Raw genomic sequence first — 17,343 nt, 5'->3', positions numbered from 1 at the left:
CAATCAAGAACCTTTAGTAGCCAAATTCTTGCCTTCAGAAGATTTTTAAAAACTAAGGGTGGAATGATGAAACTCTAAACATGCCCCAATAGATAACACTAGCCAGAATCATAGTAACTGAACTCACTGCTGTTTAATAAGAAAGAGACAAGGAGTGTAAAAAGACTACAGTGCACTACTTTCAGCACTCTCTGCAAACTTAAAAATACAAAACTTGGCCGGACGCAGTGGCTGTCGCCTATAATCCCAGCACTTTGGGAGGCCAAGGCAGGTGGATCACCTGAGGTCAGGAGTATGAAACCAGCCTGGCCAACACAGTTAAACCCAGTCTCTACTAAAAGTACAAAAAATATCAGCCGGGTGTGGTGGTGCATGCCTGTAATCTCAGCTACTTGGGAAGCTGAGGCAGGAGAATCGCTTGAACCCAGGAGGCAAAGGTTTCGGCGAGCAGAGATAGGGCCACTGCACTACTCCAGCCTGCGACAGAGTGAGATTCCTTCTCTAAATAAAGAAAGAAATTAAAGAAAACTTAGGTGTTGTGGTGCATGCCTATAGTCCTAGCTACTCAGGAGGTTGAGGCAGAAGGATCACTTGAGCCCAGAGATTCAAAGTTCAGTGATTGCACCATTGTATTCCAGCTTAGGTGACAGAATAAGATCCTGTCTCTAAAAATAATAAGTAAAAAGTTTTTTTAAAATACGCACAACCTTGGCACTCAGGCCTCGGCTGCAACTCTGAGCCAGAAGGCCAGAAAACACACACACACACACACACACACAGACACACACACACACAGACACACACACACACACGGCATTCACAAAGAACAGTGAGCAGATAACAGATAAATCTTTAGTTTTATTAGAGTGACAAGGCTGAAATGTTTTACATAAGGAACTGCTGTTCTCAGCTTTGAACGCCCTCTCTACACTCTCTGTAGGGCCTGCTTACCACGCTGTGACTTTCACTAGACTATAGTGGGCATCTGATCCCTTCCTAGATTCCTTCAGGACCACAATTTATTCATCTTGGTGTTATTTCAAGTGCCCAGCACAGCATCTTACATTCAGTGGACGGGTAAATGTTAATTAGTTGCTAGTACACATATCTGAGCAAAACTAAAAATCTGCATTTCTGAAAAAAAAATTCCACTCTAATACTCCTAACTCAACCCAGAAGGTTATCAAATCTCTTTTTCATTCCTTTCTCTTCAACCAGAAAGACTACTATCTAAACACTTTCAGACGCTTCTTCCCCAGCGAAACAAAGCAAGCAAATCAAGGCTTAAAGTCTGTCCTCTGCATTACTTCCTTAACTTGTCCTGATAAACTGAAATTGCTGTCTTTTCATGCAGTACAACTTCAGAAAAGGTTTTAAAAAAAAAAAAAAAAGAACAGAAAAATGAAATAAGAGATGTACTAATCACATTGTATAAAACCTGCTCTAAAGAGGGTTTATTCCAGTCAAAATTTTTAACATTTTAAACAATTGCTCAACTTGGCACAGCATAGCCCTAGATGCCTTTGCTTGTTCCCTAAATCCTCACTCTCAAGCCATTCATACGTGTAAAATCATGAAACAAGAGCCAAAAAGGTCAGCCAAGGCAGGAGAAGTAACAAAAGGCACTGAAATACTACTGTGATACTCCAGGGATATTGTAGGGCCTCTCCTCTACCCCATCTACTGTCCCACTGAAGCCTAAACACCTTTATATGAGCATGTTTCTTGTGGGTTTTTGAGACGGAGCCTTGCTCTGTCACCAGGCTGGAGTGCAATGGCGCGATCTCGGCTCACTGCAACCTCTGCCTCCCAAATAGATGGGACTATAGGCGTGTGTCACCACGCCCGGCTAATTTTTGTATTTTTAGTAGAGATGGAGTTTCACCATATTGACCAGGCTGGTCTTGAAATCCTGACCTCGTGATCCACCCGCCTCGGCCCCCCAAAATGCTGGGATTACAGGCATGAGCCACCACTCCCAGCATATATGAGCATTGTTATTGCAGGCACTTGAGTCTCAAAGAGAAACAGATTCTCAAATAAACAATCTTACCTATCATCTAGTCCTCAATACATATAACTTAACATAATAATAAAGTGTTAGGGCCCTTCTGGATTAAACAATCATTACTTTGATTTGGGGTCCGCTCTACTCTGGTGGCCCTGAAGAGGTCACTTCTGAGAATATTCTAAAAAGCATCTGCCAAGTGGTGATGGTTGCATAACCTTATAAATACACTAAAAACCACTGAACTGTACACTTTAGGTTTTCTTTTTGGACAGTGTCTTACTTGGTCACCCAGGCTGAATGCAGTGGTGTGATCATAGCTCACTGCAGCCTCTAACTCCTGGGCTCAAGAGATCCTCCCACTTCAGCCTCCCAAGTAGCTAGGAGTACAGGTTTGTGTCACCACACCCAGCTATTTATTTTATTTTATTTTGAGGCAAAGTCTCACTCTGTCGCCCACGCTGGAGTGCAGTGGTGTAATCTACACTCAATATAACCTCCGCCTCCCAGGTTCAAGCGATTCTTCCACCTCAGCCTCCCAAGTAGCTAGGATTACAGGCGCCTGCCACCACACCTAGCTAATTTTTATATTTTTAGTAGACACGGATTTCACCATTTTGGCTAGGCTGGTCTTGAACTCCTGACCTCAGGTATCTGTCTACCTCAGCCTCCCAAAGTGCTGGGATTATAGGTGTGAGACAGCTCGCCCAGCAATACTTTTTTTATTTTTTTGTGGAGACAGAGTCTCAGTGTCACTATGTTTTGTGGAGGCCTCAGGCAATCCCCCTGCCTCGACATCCCAGAGTGCTGGGATTATAGGTGTGAGCCAATTTGCCCAGCTTGTACTGTTGAAAAGGGTGAATTTTACAGTGTGTGAGTTATATCTCAAATATTTAAAAAAAAAAAAAAAAACGGCCGGGCACCATGTCCTCCTCTGAGTTAGAACTGAGACCTGCTGGTTTTATTCCATACTTATTTCTTAATGGAATAGAGTTTTGAGAGGCATTAAAGATGGGATGATGCAAAGAACACTACACCATTATTTAGAAGCCGCGGCTGTTCTAAAAAGTCCAAGTAACCCTAAAATCACTAACCCAGTTTCTCATCTAACGAAAAAAAACAACTAAGTGGCCTGGAGCTGTGGCTCACACCTGTAATCCCAGCACTTTGAGAGGCGGAGGCAGGTGGATCACAAGGTCAGGAGTTTGGGACCAGCCTGGCTAACATAGTGAAACACTGTCTCTACTAAAAATACAAAAAAAAAATTAGCTAGATGCGGTGGCAGGTGCCTGTAATCCCAGCTACTTGGGAGACTGAGGCAGGAGAATCGCTTGAACCTGGGAGGCAGAGGTTGCAGTGAGCTGAGAATGCGCCATTGCACTCCAGCCCAGGCAACAATGCAAGACTCTGTCTCGAAAAAACAAAACAGAAAAAAAAAATAAATAAATAAAATCAGTTCTTTCCCATCCTACATATAATTTTTAAAAACATTAACTGGCATTTTGGTAGAAGCAACTGGTAAAGTCAGTAACACCAAAACAGTTTTTTGATTAAAAACAAAAAAGCTGACCATGATATAGGGATTTTCTGACAGCTACTTCCCTACAGGTTTTCATACCTCCAACTTCTAGCAGTGTCAAAGAAAAAAAGATTAATGTAACTACAAATTAGCAACTATCAGGAAGAGAAAAACCTGCATGAGAGGTAATACCTAGTCACTCAACAGTGAACATTCCAGACCAAGGATGGTTATCCCTGGATGACTAGCTGGACAGGCTGTAAGTGGAGTCCTAAGTCTAGTCAGAGTGGTGCCGGTGGTTTCACCAAAACAAGAGCCAAAAAGAAAATGGCTGGATAAATGGAATCTGTAAGATAAGGTAGAGAAATGGGCACTTTTAGGAGCTGATAAGTGAACTAGGTTAGACAGTCAAAATGGCTTGATGTAAATCAAGAATTACAAGCTAAGCTTCCTTATTTAAAAGGAAAACATCGACTACGGCCATACCACCCTGAACCACCCTGAACGAGCTCAGTCTCCTCAAAAGGAAAACATCAACCACCCACACAAATAAAAGAAACGCCGTAGACAATAAAACCACCAAATCCACTGTGTTGACATACATATGTCATAAGAGTTCTTCTCCAAACTCTATCCTTTTACCTCAAAAGAGCAAACGGTGACAAAAGTTTCTCTAGAAACCAAACTCCTAAAACACTCTTATAATGTCCACTTATCTAAGAAATACCACAATACAGAACTTTTAAAGAGAGAAATCAACAATATGCTCCCTCTTAAAATGTGCTGGAAGTCATGACACAGCCCACCAGCGTCCTGGCTAAATGATGAAAGGACATTCAGCCTTTCTTCCTTTTTCATTGCCTCTTTAAGGAAATATTGATAGTTCCTAAAATAAGCACCATTAGGAAGAAAATACTTTGACATTCCTACAAAATTAGTATACCTAAAAGCATGCTATCTACCACAAAATAAGCATCATTATGAGAATACTTAAGTTCACTCATTTGACATTCCTACAACGTCAGCACCTGCAATCTACCACTTCAGCAGCCTCTAAGTACTGGAAGATGTTTGAAAACCAAACGACTAAAAATCACAGAATGTGTGTCTACTGGCTAGAGTCAGAAAGACACGTGACAACTATTAAATTATAACAAATGCGCAAGTGTCTGAACAAACAGACTGGATTACTGACACACGAACACAGGGAGTTATTCCAAGCAACCTGAATAAGGTCAACGATTTTACAGCAATGAAAATTCTCGAAACATGTCGCTGACAAAGGAGAAAAGTCTAAGCCTCACTATAAAAAGACACAAAGCAATATAGTCTCCTATCACACATTAAGTGAGGAATCCTAACTTTGCAGCACTTCCTAAACTTTAGAAGCGTACACAAGGCTAAGGGTAAAACAGATCTTGGTATTGATAGCCAAGTTTCTGCCCGATCACAAGGCTGCAATGCATCTTGGGATTCCTTCCGGATGGTTCAGGGCCATGGATAATTTAAAACCTAATTACAGTTTCTATAGTAGAAACTGCAGCAAGAGACCCTCTCTCCGCTGGGTCTAAGGTGAATGGAAAACTCGGGCATTTGTCCTCCACAACTCCTACGATCTCTAAACGCCCACCCGACTGACTCCTGGCTCCATCTGTCCTGTCCTCACTTCTGCGCCTCGTGGCACTGATCCGCCGCGGCCCCCACTCTGTCCCATACGGTTCTCATCTCAAGGGGGTAACTGCGGACCCCAGGGCAGCGCAGGGGCGCAGAGGGGCAGCACTCAGGTCCGGGTCTTTAGTCGCGTTTGCCCGCTGCCAGCTCCCTGCTTGGCCACCGCCGTGCCACCCCGCGCAGGCCGGCTCCCGGGCTTGGGGCGCCCCACCCAGGCGGCCGGCGCCACTGTCAGCGCCCCACGTGCCGGTCGAGTACCAGGGCCGCACCCCTCCCCATTGGGCTCCGGCGTCCGGCTCGGCCACCTCCCGGGTCCCTGGGGCTGCCCCGCGTCCCGGGCCTTTACCTGCAGGCCCTCCTGCGCCGCTGCCGGCTCCGTGGTTGGTGGCGGCGGCGCCAGCTGTGGGTGGCGGCGCTGCCGGGCCCCGCAGGAAGGACGGCACGAACTCGGCGGCATGGACGTTGGGCACGAAGGGCTTGGCGTTGACGTTGAGTTGCCGGCTGAAGGCCGTGGTGAGCGGCTCCCGCTGGGCCTCGGTCACCGCCGCCAGGGAGCCGCCGCCGCCGCCGCAAGGACCCGGCCCGGGGGCTTCCATGTCCGCCTGGTCCCAGCAGTCGGGGGCCGAGTCGCTGCTGCTGCCGCTACTCCCGCCGCCGCCGCCGCCGCCGCCGCCTCCACTGCCCGGATCCATGATCGGGGGGGCCGTGTGTGTGGTGGACAGAGAGCGGGAAATGGAGGCAGGGGCGCCCGGCCGGGGAGGAGTCGGCCGCGCAGACCAAGGGAAGGTGGCGGAGTAGAAAGGCCGGGGGCTAGCGACTAGATCCCCGGTGTCGCCGCGGCGGCAGCTCCAGACCCGACTCCACACTCGCGACGACGATGGAGTCGGCGGCGACGGCGACGGCGACGGCGACGGCGACGGCGGCTCAACCCTCCTCCTCGTGTGTGCGAGCGGATCCCCTCCCACCCAACCACCTCCGACAGCCTCACCGCCAACCCCACGCCCGGCGCGGATTGACCCCGCGCCGCCACCCGTACCTTCGCCTCGGTAGTTCTTCGCTCTGGCCACCCCCGTTTCCGGCTATTTAGCGCGGCGGGAGGCGGAACTACAAGTTCCGGCAGTGAGCGAGCGACACCGCTGCGGTTTTCCCGGGGGCCGACGGGAGTCCGAGTTCAGGGACTGGGCGCAACCGGAAGCGGCTCCGGCTCCCAGCAGGCCACACGAGGAGGCTGACGTCTGGTGGCCGCTCGGCGGCCCCACCTGTCACTGGGTGGGGGCAGGGGCAGGCCCTGGTTGGTGCAGCTCTGGGCTGGACCGAAGACAGAGTCTTTTAGCCCAAGGAGGGGTCCACTCCGGCCTGTGGGGACACAGATGCGCAAAAACGGACAGCATCTATAACGTGGGGAAGAAAAACTCATCTCCTGAAAATTCCTCTCCCTCTCTTTTCACCAGCTTTCCTGCGTTCTCTGACTCAGAGTCTCCCTACCTTATTTTCTCCCACCCCCAACCAGATTTTGCCCTACATTTCAAAGCCGGTGCAGATTTCAAAACTGATTTCATTTTATGTAATCATTTGGTGGAAGAGACAATAAAAGCGTGAGATGTTCCAACTTAAAACTGCAGTCTGGCTCATAAAGCGCTGGGGCCCAGGCAGAAGGGATTGTTAACTGGGAACTTTCAATGACTCACTGTTTGTTTGAGTAGTCATTTAAAGTCTTCACTCAAACTTTTCCATCCTTTCCTCCTCCCGGTGAGAGAGTTTGCAAATTAAACAGAGAATTGCCTTATTCCACGGTGTATCCGGCTGTACCTAACTAATAGGATTGTTTTGGTGAGTCCAGCTTCCTTTCTTACGCACTGTTAGGTGAAGTGGTTTCCTTTTTAAAGGTCTGATTTGCTTAAGAATTTCCACATAATACTTTTCATTGACTGCATCTTACACTTATTAGATTGCAATTAGGTAAATCTGGGAAAAGAACAAAAGCAAAAGAGGAATACCTAGAGTTCGCATTTAGGTCCTTCATGAAGTAGGAAAAAAATGTTGCTCTGAGTACCTGTTAAGTTTTCCTGTAATTCACTCATGTGGAGCCCAAGACAGAGAAAAACATATTGTTAGTATTTTTCTGAAAGGAGTCTAGACAGGGTGCAACTAATCTGACTGCAAATTACAGAGTAAAGGAAGTACATACATAGAATAGATGCTTCTGAACAACCTTAGGCTGTTTGAAAAAAACACCAAAACCTTAACAAAATCTAGATCTAGATCTGTATTTTAATTTTAAACATCTGTATTGTAAAAGAGAACTCAGCCTAATGAGATAGGTGAAAAATGAAGCTGTCAGGTATCTTCAGAAGTTCTAGGCTACAGTAATTTGAATTTAATATTAAACTAGCAAGCTTTATGGATTAAAGAAATACTGGCGGGGCGCAGTGGCTTACGCCTGTAATGCCAACACTTTGGGAGGCCGAGCCGGGTGGATGACATGAGGTCAGGAGTTCGAGATCAACCTGGCCAACATGGTGAAACCCCGTCTCTACTAAAAATATAAAAATTAGCTGCTGTGGTGGCACATGCCTGTAATTCCAGCTACTTGGGAGGCTGAGGTAGGAGAATCGCTTGAACCCAGGAGGCAGAGGTTGCAGTGAGCCGAGATCGTGTCATTGCACTCCAGCCTGGGCAACAAGAGCAAAACTCTATCTCAAAAAAAAAAAAAAAAACCAACCTGGAGACTGGTTTTAAGTTTCTCATCAAGTTTGTGGTCCATGCTCTCTGAAAACTTGGGGGAATTATGGACTTTGGGGACTCAGGGGAAGGGTGGGAGTGGGGTGAAGAATGAAAGACTGCATACTGGGTACAGTGTACACTGCTTGGGTGATGAGTGCACCAAAACTCAGAAATCACCCCTAAAGAGCTTATTCATGTAACCAAACACCACTTGTTCCCCAAAAACCTACTGAAATAAATAGTCTGGGCACAGTGGCTCATGCTGGTAATCCCAGCATTTTGCAGGGTTTAGGCAGGAGGATCGCTTGAGGTCAGGGGTATGAGACCAGACTGGCCAATATGGTGAAACCCCGTCTCTACTGAAAATACAAAAATTAACCCAGCGTGGTGGTGGGCACCTGTAATCCCAGCTACTAGGGAGGCTGAGGCAGGAAAATCGCCTGAACCTGGGATGCAGAGGTTGCAGGGAGGCGGAGTTTGCAAGGAGCCTAGATTGGGCCACTACACTCCAGCCTGGGTGAAAGAGTGAAACTCAAGTTTCAAAAAAAATAAATAAATAAATAAGTGATCCACCTGCCTCAGCCTCCCAAAGTGCTGGGATTACAGGTGTGAGCCACCACACCCAGCCAAGTTTGCCTTCACTTAATACGAAGTTTTGGTTATAGCCTATTGTTATAGTTATCTGAAGACCTAACTGAATCATACTTAACAATGTCCATTTTAAAGTTGGTATTAAGTGACTGTGTCAGATTTACAGAGAACTTAACTGATATAAAAAGTAGAACTTCATTTATGCGAGACCAGTATTGCTATTGAATAAAATATTTTTCTTATGTTCACAAGAAAAAATACAATGTGTTCAAAATAAAATGCTTTTTTTCCAGATTTTCACTCCTCACCCACCTACTCCTAAGAAAATGTCAACACAATCAGCCAACTCAAATAATGAACTACATACACATTCTTCTCTAAGCATTTTGTCTTTGAATATTACTCTCCTTTATGTAACATCCCTTGGGCTCTGAATGATCACATTCTAATAGGTTAGTTCTTCACATCTAATTCAATTAGCAGAGTTTCATTGTGCCTCATAGTTTTTCTAGGGACAAAGGCAGAAACTGCTCAGACTGCTGCTTAGAAAAGCAGTTGATGTCATTAATTTCCTTGTCTCTGAATAGGATAATTATGGATATTCATGAAAACATCCATTCCATTGGTTTTCAAAAGCTTTGACCTGCCAGACAGAGTTCCAGCAGAAAAGTGAAAAATGCTTCTAGTTACAACGTGCTAAGACTGAGCAACTTGAGGGCAGGGTCTTATCTTAATCTTTATATTTCCACTGCCTAGTATATACCCAGTATATAAAAGATACTTAATAAGTTTAAATGGGATGATACTGCCCTTTGATACTTATTTAGGACTGTTGAGAGACAGGGCTAATAATTTATTTGTTTTATTTTTATTTTTGAGACAGAGTGTCACTCTGTCATCCAGGCTAGAGTGCAGTGGCATGATCTCGGCTCATGCAACCTCTGTCTCCCAGGTTCAAGCGATTCTCCTGCCTCAGTCTCCCGAGTAGCTGAGATTACAGGTGCCTGCCATCATGCCCGGCTAATTTTTTTTTTTCTTTTTTGAGACAGAGTCTCTCTCTGTTGCCAGTCTGAAGTGCAGTGGTGTGGTCTCCACTAACTGCAACCTCCACTTCCTGGGTTCAAGCGATTCTCCTGCCTCAGCCTCCTGAGTAGCTGGGACTACAGGCGTGCACCGCCACGCCAAGTTAATTTTTGTGTTTTTAGTAGAGACAGGGTTTCACCATGTTGGCCAGGATGGTCTCAATTTCTTGACCTCGTGATCCACCCTCCTTGGCCTCCCTAAGTGCTAGGATTACAGGTGTGAGGCACCGCACCTGGCCAATGTATTTATTTATTTTTTTTGAGATGGAGTCTTGCTCTGTTGCCCAGGCTGGAATGCAGTGGCATGATCTTGGCTCCCTGCAATCTCTACCTCCCAGGTTCAAGCGATTCTCCTGCCTCAGCCTCCAGAGTAGCTGGGCTTATAGGTGCCCACCACTGCGCCCAGGTAATTTTTATATTTTTAGTAGAGACAGGGTTTTGCCATATTGCCCAGGCTGGTCTTGAACTACTAACCTTAAGTGATCCGCATACTTTGGCCTCCCAAAGTGCTGTGATTACAGGCATGAACCACCACTCTGTGCCCCGGGACTAAAAATTTAGAAAACTTAGGAAAAAACAGAGCTTTTCCTACTCTTACACACCAGTCACCACTCAACACAGAGTACAGTCCTTTCTGGGTAGAGGAAGGGGATTCATTCCAGGAGCCCCTCAAATACCAACACCCAATCATGCTAAAATCCCACATCTCTACTGTGTATATGAAAAGTCAGCCCACCCTATACTTGGGTTTTTGCATCCTGAGGATCCTGTCTTTTTAATCCTTATTTGATTGAAGAAAAAATCCGTGTATAAGTGGACCTTTGCAGTTCAGACCCATGTTGTTCAAGGGTCAATTGTGCTCCACCAGTATGTGGGGGAGTTTCTACCCACCAACAACCAATTCTAAAGCAGACACCAACAGGATACCCTATAATTTCTTTCTTTCTTTCTCTTTTTTTTTTTTTTTTTTTTTTGAGACTGAGTCTCTCTGTGTCACCAGGCTGGAGTGCAGTGGTGTGATCTCGGCTCACTGCAATATCTTCCTCCTGGGTTCAAGTGATTCCCTTGCCTCAGCCTCCCAAATAGCTGGGACCACAGGTGCGTACCCCCACGCCCTAATTTTTTGTATTTTAGTAGAAACGGGGTTTCATCATGTTGGCCAGGATGGTACAGATCTCTGGACCTCGTGATCTGCCCACTTTGGCCTCCCAAAGTGCTGGGGTTATAGATGTGAGCCACCGCACCAGGCCAGGATAACCTATAATTTTACTCCATTCTGGCATTAACCAGAGTTAGGGCAAACTCCACAGGTTAAGGGCTCAACCCCACAAGACTGCCCCCACTTCCAATGCCAATAACAGGTTCCAAATTATGACCTATGCTTCTGACCAACTGGTTATGTGTTGGGGGTTCCCAGGACTCCCTCCATGGATTCAGCTAATTTACCAGAGTGGCTCACAAAACTCAAGGAAACAGGCCGGACACGGTGGCTCACGCCTGTATTCTGAACACTTTGGGAGGCCGAGGTGGAATCACCTGAGGTCAGGATTTGGAGACCAGCCTGGCTAACATGGTGAAACCCCATCTCTACTAAAAAAAAAAAAACAAAAATTAGCTGGATGTGATGGGGTGCACCTGTAATCTCAGCTACCCGGGAAGGTGAGGCAGGATAATTGCTTGAACCTGGGAGGCAAAGGCTGCAATGAGCCAAGCCCTCCACTTCACTCTAGCCTGGGCAACAAAGCAAGACTCCGTCTTAAAAAAAAAAACTCAAGGAAACACTTTACTTACATTTAGCCATAAAGGATATTACAAAGGATATAGATGAACAGCCATGTGGAAGAGATGCACAGGGCAAGATATGTAGGAAGGGGCACAAAGCTCCCATTCCCTCTCCAGGTGTGCCACCCTCCCAGGTCCTCCACATGTTCAGCAACCCAGAAGCTCTGTGAACTCTCTTCTTCTGGGTTTTTATGGAGGCTTCACTATGTAGCATGATTGATTATATTATCTGCCATTGGTGATTGACTCAACTTTCAGCCCCTCTGCCCACCCCAAAGGTTGTGTGTGGGACTGAAAGTTCTAAGCTTCTAGTCATGACTTGGCTTTTCTGGTAACCAGCCATCTTCTAGGAGCCCATCAGGAGTTGGATCATTAGGCAGGGTGAGGTGGCTCACTCCTGTAATCCCAGCACTTTGGGAGGCCAAGGTGGGCAGATCACCGAAGGTCAGGAGTTCAAGACCATCCTGGCCAACATGGTGAAAACCCGTGTTTACTAAAAATACAAAAATCAGCTGGGCGTGGTGGTACATGTCTGTAATCCCAGCTACTCAGGAGGCTGAGGCAGGAGAATCACTTGAACCCAGGAGGTGGAGGTTGTGGTGAGCTGAGATCATGCCACTGCACTCTAGCCTGGGTGACAAAAGTGAGACTCCTTCACACACACACACACACACAAAGGGTTGCATCATTAAAACAAAAGACATTCCTCTTGCTCAGGAAATGCCAAGGGATTAGGAACTCCATGTCAGGAACTGGGGTCAAAGACCAAGTATTAGAGCAAATGATGCACCTAGCACCCCTATGGCTCAGGAAATTTCAAGAGTTTTAGAACCTCTGTGCCAGAAACTGGGGGCAGAGCCCAAATATCTATCTCTTACTATAACACAATAGCACCATGACCTTTTGTGGCAGGCTTTTTTCACTTATCATAATGTTCTCAAGATTCATCTATGTTCAAGCAGGTATCAGTACTTTATCCTTTTGTGGTTTTTGTTTGTTTGTTTGTTTTTTGAGACGGAGTCTTTGTCTCTTGCCCAGACTGGAATGGCACAATCTGGGCTCACCACAACCTCTGCCTCCCGGGTTAAAGCGATTCTTCTGCCTCAGCCTCCCAAGTAGCTGGGACTATAGGCATGTGCCTCCATGCCTGGCTAATTTTTGTATTTTTAGTAGAGATGAGGTTGCACTATGCCAGGCTGGTCTGGATCTCCTGATCTATTGATCCGCCCACCTTGGCCTCCAAAGTGCTGGGATTACAGGTGTGAGCCACCACGCCCGGCTACTTCATCCCTTTTGATGTCGGACTAATAGTTTATTGTATGGATTATACCACAATTTGTTTATCCATTGATGGGCAAATTGCTTTTGTAACTTAAAGAAGTCAAAAATAAAAGGTTAAACAAGTGAAATCACAGTAAAGTGTGTAGTCTAGATAGGTATGTTGTCTTCATGTCAATTTCCTGAATTTTGATAGTGTACAATAGTTATGGTAGATATTACTGTTGGGAGAAGCTAGGTGATGGGTACTTGGGACCTCTTTACTATTTTTTTTTTTCTTGAGATGGAGTCTCACTGTCGCCCAGGCTGGAGTGCCGTGTCTCAATCTTGGCTCAGTGCAACCTCTAACTCCCAGGTTCAAATGATTCTCCTGAATCAACCTCTACCTCCCAGGTTCAAATGAGCCTCCCTAGTAGCTGGGAATACAGGCGCCTGCCACCACGCCCAAATAATTTTTGTATTTTTAGTAGAGACAGGGTTTTACCATGTTGGCCAGGATGGTCTTGATCTCTTGACCTCGTGGTCTTCCCCGCCCTCGGCCTCCCAAAGTGCTGGGATTACAGGTGTGAGCCACCGAGCCCTGTCTCTCTACTATTTCTGCAACTTTTTGTGAGTCTGTAATTGTTTCCAAGTAAAAAGTTAATGCAGGGTGCAGCAGCTTACGCCTGTAGTCCCAACTACTCAGGAAGCTAAGGTGGGAGGATGACTTGAGTCCAAGAGGCTGAGGCTGCAGTGAGTCCTGTTGATATCACTGCACTCCAGCTTGGATGAGAGAGAAAAACCCTCTCTAAAAAAAAAAAAAATCACATATGAAATTATTTATACTTTCAGACTTCAGCCTAGGTTCTTGAATCTTTACCGAAAGATTTTTTTCTATCTTCCTTGATTAAGTTTGTTTGAGGCAAGAGTAGAGGTGGGAAACGGGGAGTTTTTTTCAACTTTGAGAATTTTGGGCTGGGCATGGTGGCTCATGCCTGTAATCCCAACACTCTGGGAAACTGAGGCAAGAGGAGTGCTTGAGGCCAGGAGTTCAAGACCAGCCTAAGCAACGTAGGAAAACTCTATCTCTATAAAAGATGAATTAAAAAATAAAAAATAGAATTTTTAAAATATAGAACAGTATAAAGAATTACAATCATTCACAAACTTACCTGGAATCTCAAGATTGCCTTTTTTTTTTTTTTTTTTTTTTGAGATGGAGTTTTGCTCTTTTTGCCCAGGCTAGAGGGCAAACTCCGCCTCCTGGTTTTGAGCGATTCTCCTGCCTCAGCCTCCCAAGTAGCTGGAATTACAGGCATCTGCCAGCATGTCCAGCTAATTTTTGTATTTTTAGTAGGGACGGGGTTTCACCATGTTGGCCAGGCTGGTCTTGAACTCCTGACCTCAAGTAATCTACCCACCTTGGCCTCCCAAAGTGCTAGAATTACAGGCATAAGCCACCTCGCCCAGCCTTTTATTTCTTTTTCTTTTTTTTTTTTTTTTGAGACGGAGTTTCACTCTTGTTACCCAGGCTGGAGTGCAATGGCGCAATCTCGGCTCACCGCAACCTCCGCCTCCCGGGTTCAGGCAATTCTCCTGCCTCAGCCTCCTTAGTAGCTGGGATTACAGGCACGTGCCACCATGCCCAGCTAATTTTTTGTATTTTTTTAGTAGAGACGGGGTTTCACCATGCTGGCCAGGCTGGTCTCGAATTCCTGACCTCAGATGATCTGCCAATCTTGGCCTCCCAAAGTGCTGGGATTACAGGCTTGAGCCACCGCACCCGGCCTATTTCTTTTTTTTTTTTTTGAGACAAACTCTTGCTCTGTTGCACAGGCAGGAGTGTAGTGCATGATCACAGCTCACTGCAACCCTGACCTCTTCACCTCAGGCGATCCTCCCACCGCAGCCTCTGGAGTAGCTGAGACTACAGGTTCAAGCCACTTAATTTTTTAATTTTTTTGTAGGGGGTGGTTCTCACTGTGTGGCCCAGGCTGGTCTCAAACACCTGGGCTCAAATGATCCTCCTGCCTCAGCCTCCCAAAGGGTTGGGATTATAGGAGTGAGCCAGCCATATGTTGCCTTTACAGCATGGACAAATGGGAATTTATATCCAAGGATCAGGGAGGGGGCAGTGAATGGAAACAACTAAGAGGAAACATCAGGGATAAGAGGGATTCCATCTAAGCCCACCTGAAAGGATTCTTGCAGAAGGCAGGCCAGGGTGACCAGATATTACCTGGAGGTTGGTGGAGGATGAGGAAAATGATCAGATATGGAAGATGATGGGATATCAAGGGTGGGGGATTCTTGCTACACTGACTTAGCAGGGTTCTTTGCTAAAACTGGATTTTATAAGAAAGTGCACAGATGGGCTTGGCAGAAGATTCAGAAGCCTGACTAAAGTTTGGCCAAGCAAAAAATCTTTGTCACGTATGAGATTAAAAAAAGAAAAACGGCAAGGAAGGAGCAAGGGGCAGTGGCTTACACTTGTAATCTCAGCACTTTGGGAGGCCGAGTCAGGTGGATCACCTGAGGTTGGGAGTTGGAGACCAGCCTGACCAACATGGAGAAACCCTGTCTCTACCAAAAATACAAAACCAACCTGGGCAACATAGCAGGAGACTTCATCTCTACAAAAATAAATTTTGAAAAACGATAAGGAAAGACTGAATCAATAGCAGATGATGATGATGACGATGTGGTTAAAACTTGGGAATGCCAACATGATCAAAATGACATTGAGCCCCAGGGCTCTGACTTAAAGGAGAGTCAATTGACCAGTTCATGTGCCAGAACTGGCTTCCTTGCCAGCTCCTGTGGATTAACTGCCTTTTCAATGAAGGGCTGCAAAAACCAGTTGTCCTGGTTTTCCCAGGAATCAGAGACGCTTCTGTGAGTCAATCCTTTATGTCACTTTGCAGGCCTCATTTTCTGAGTCCATCCATCTGGAGAAAGAGATCTTAGTCAATAAAATCACGGTGCTGTCTGTGACTAAAACCCAGGAGGTATTAACACTTGCTTGCCCCCGGGGTTTCCCTGTAAATGGATTTACCCTGGCTGGTAGAATGAAGCTACCAGGACCACTCTTAAGAGTTGCCAATTTCCTAGGCCAGAGCTTTGCTCTTGAAAGGTATCTAAACAGCAGCAGCTGTCCCCCCAGGTTAAACAGGCTTGTTGATTTGCGTTGGAAATAGCTGTCTCGTTGTAATGATTGTCCCAGTACATCCACTTTGTGCATGTAAAAGACTCGTAACTCAAGAGCATCGAGGAAGCCTAATAATCATCATTTGACTCAGATGAAAAGTTGATTTATTCTGCAGAAACAGGGAATCATAATTTCTGATTGTCAAGATCCATTGTCAAGGGAAGAAAACAAAGTTCAGAGCCTAATTTCCTATTTTTAGTAGAAATGGAGTTTCACCATGTTGGTCAGGCTGGTCTCAAACTCCTGACCTCAGGTAATCCACCTGCCTCAGCTTCCCAAAGTGCTAGGATTACAGGCATGAGCCACTGCACTTGGCCGCTTGCCATATTTTAGACCTAAGACTTTCCAGGGTTCCTGCACATTCTTACAGACCCCTGATCAGGAAAGGTATCTTATAGGTGGGGAGAGAAAAACTTCCCTCAACTAGGTTCAGTAGTTTTCAGATGAACAGCTAGCCTATTAAATAATGTATATGTTATACAAATATGTAATCACAGCAATTATAGTATATTAATAAACTATCTTTATTATTATCTTTTAATAATATCTTTTTTTTTTTTGAGGTGAAGTCTCGCTCTGTTGCCCAGGCTGGAGTGCAGTGGCACCATCTCGCTCATTACAACCTCTGCTTCCCGGATTCAAGTGATTCTCCTGCCTCAGCCTCCTGAGTAGCTGGGATCACAGGCTACTGCCACTATGCCCAGCTAATTTTTTGTATTTTTAGTAGAGATGGGTTTCACCATGTTGGCCAGCCACAGTGATTCACCTGCCTCAGCCTCCCAGAGTATTAGGATTACAGGCCCGAGCCACTGCGCCTGGCCTTTTTTTGTCTTTGAGACAGAGTCTGGCTCTGTCACCCAGGATGGAGTGAGGTGGCATATTTTTGGCTCATTGCAACCCAGCCTCCTGGTCTCAAGCCATCCTCACACTTCAGTGTCCCAAGTAACTGAGACTGCAAGGCACGCATCACCACGCCCGGTTAATGTTTGTATTTTTTTTGTGGGAGGATCCCTTGAGCCTGGGAGGTCCAGGCTGCAGTGAGTCATAGGATTCCAACCTGGGCAACACAGTAAGACTCCGTTTCAAAAAAGAAAAGAACATTCACATTCATTGTTCTGTAATGATCACCATCATCCATCTTCAGAACGTTATCTTCCCTAAAAGAAATGCTGTACCCTGAGGTGGGAGAATCGCTTGTACCAGGGAGGCAGAGGTTGCAGTGAGCCAAGATTGTGCCACTGCCTTCCAGCCTGGGCAACAGAGTACTTTATCTCAAAAAAAAAAAAAAAGAAATGCCATACCCAGTAAACATTAACTCTCCCATTTCTCCCTCCCATGGACCCTGGTAATCTCAATTTTACTTTCTGTGTCTGTGAAGTTGCCTATTCTAGGTTAACTCATAAAAGTGGAATTATATAATATTTATCCTTTTGCGACCAGCTTTTTTCACTTAGCATGATGTTCTTCATGATTCATCCATGTAGTAGCAGGTATCAGAGTC

At 45.8% G+C, this 17,343-nt stretch overlaps 2 protein-coding genes across 5 annotated transcripts in view; one reads left to right on the top strand and one right to left on the bottom strand.

The window, feature by feature from the left end:
• The window catches only part of GSPT1 (G1 to S phase transition 1), a 40,083-nt gene extending 33,813 nt beyond the window's left edge, over nucleotides 1–6,270 (bottom strand). Inside the window, exon 1 of one of the 3 annotated variants that reach the window (XM_032242734.1) lies at nucleotides 6,235–6,270. Coding sequence is in view for 2 of the 3 variants with exons in the window: in XM_032242733.1 (XP_032098624.1) it covers nucleotides 5,545–5,890 (346 nt within the window). In the remaining variant the exon portion in view is untranslated. The other 2 variants (XM_032242733.1, XM_032242732.1) reach the window with 2 other exon arrangements.
• Nucleotides 1–17,343, top strand: part of TNFRSF17 (TNF receptor superfamily member 17) — a 140,563-nt gene that overhangs the window by 48,019 nt on the left and 75,201 nt on the right. The window lies entirely within an intron of this gene.

Source organism: Sapajus apella, unplaced genomic scaffold, assembly GCF_009761245.1.
Source record: "Sapajus apella isolate SASKATOON/1434 unplaced genomic scaffold, GSC_monkey_1.0 scaffold51, whole genome shotgun sequence".
In the NCBI taxonomy this organism is placed as follows: domain Eukaryota; kingdom Metazoa; phylum Chordata; class Mammalia; order Primates; family Cebidae; genus Sapajus; species Sapajus apella.
The sequence above is the reverse complement of the archived record's forward strand: the minus strand, read 5'-3'. Positions and strand labels throughout refer to the sequence as shown.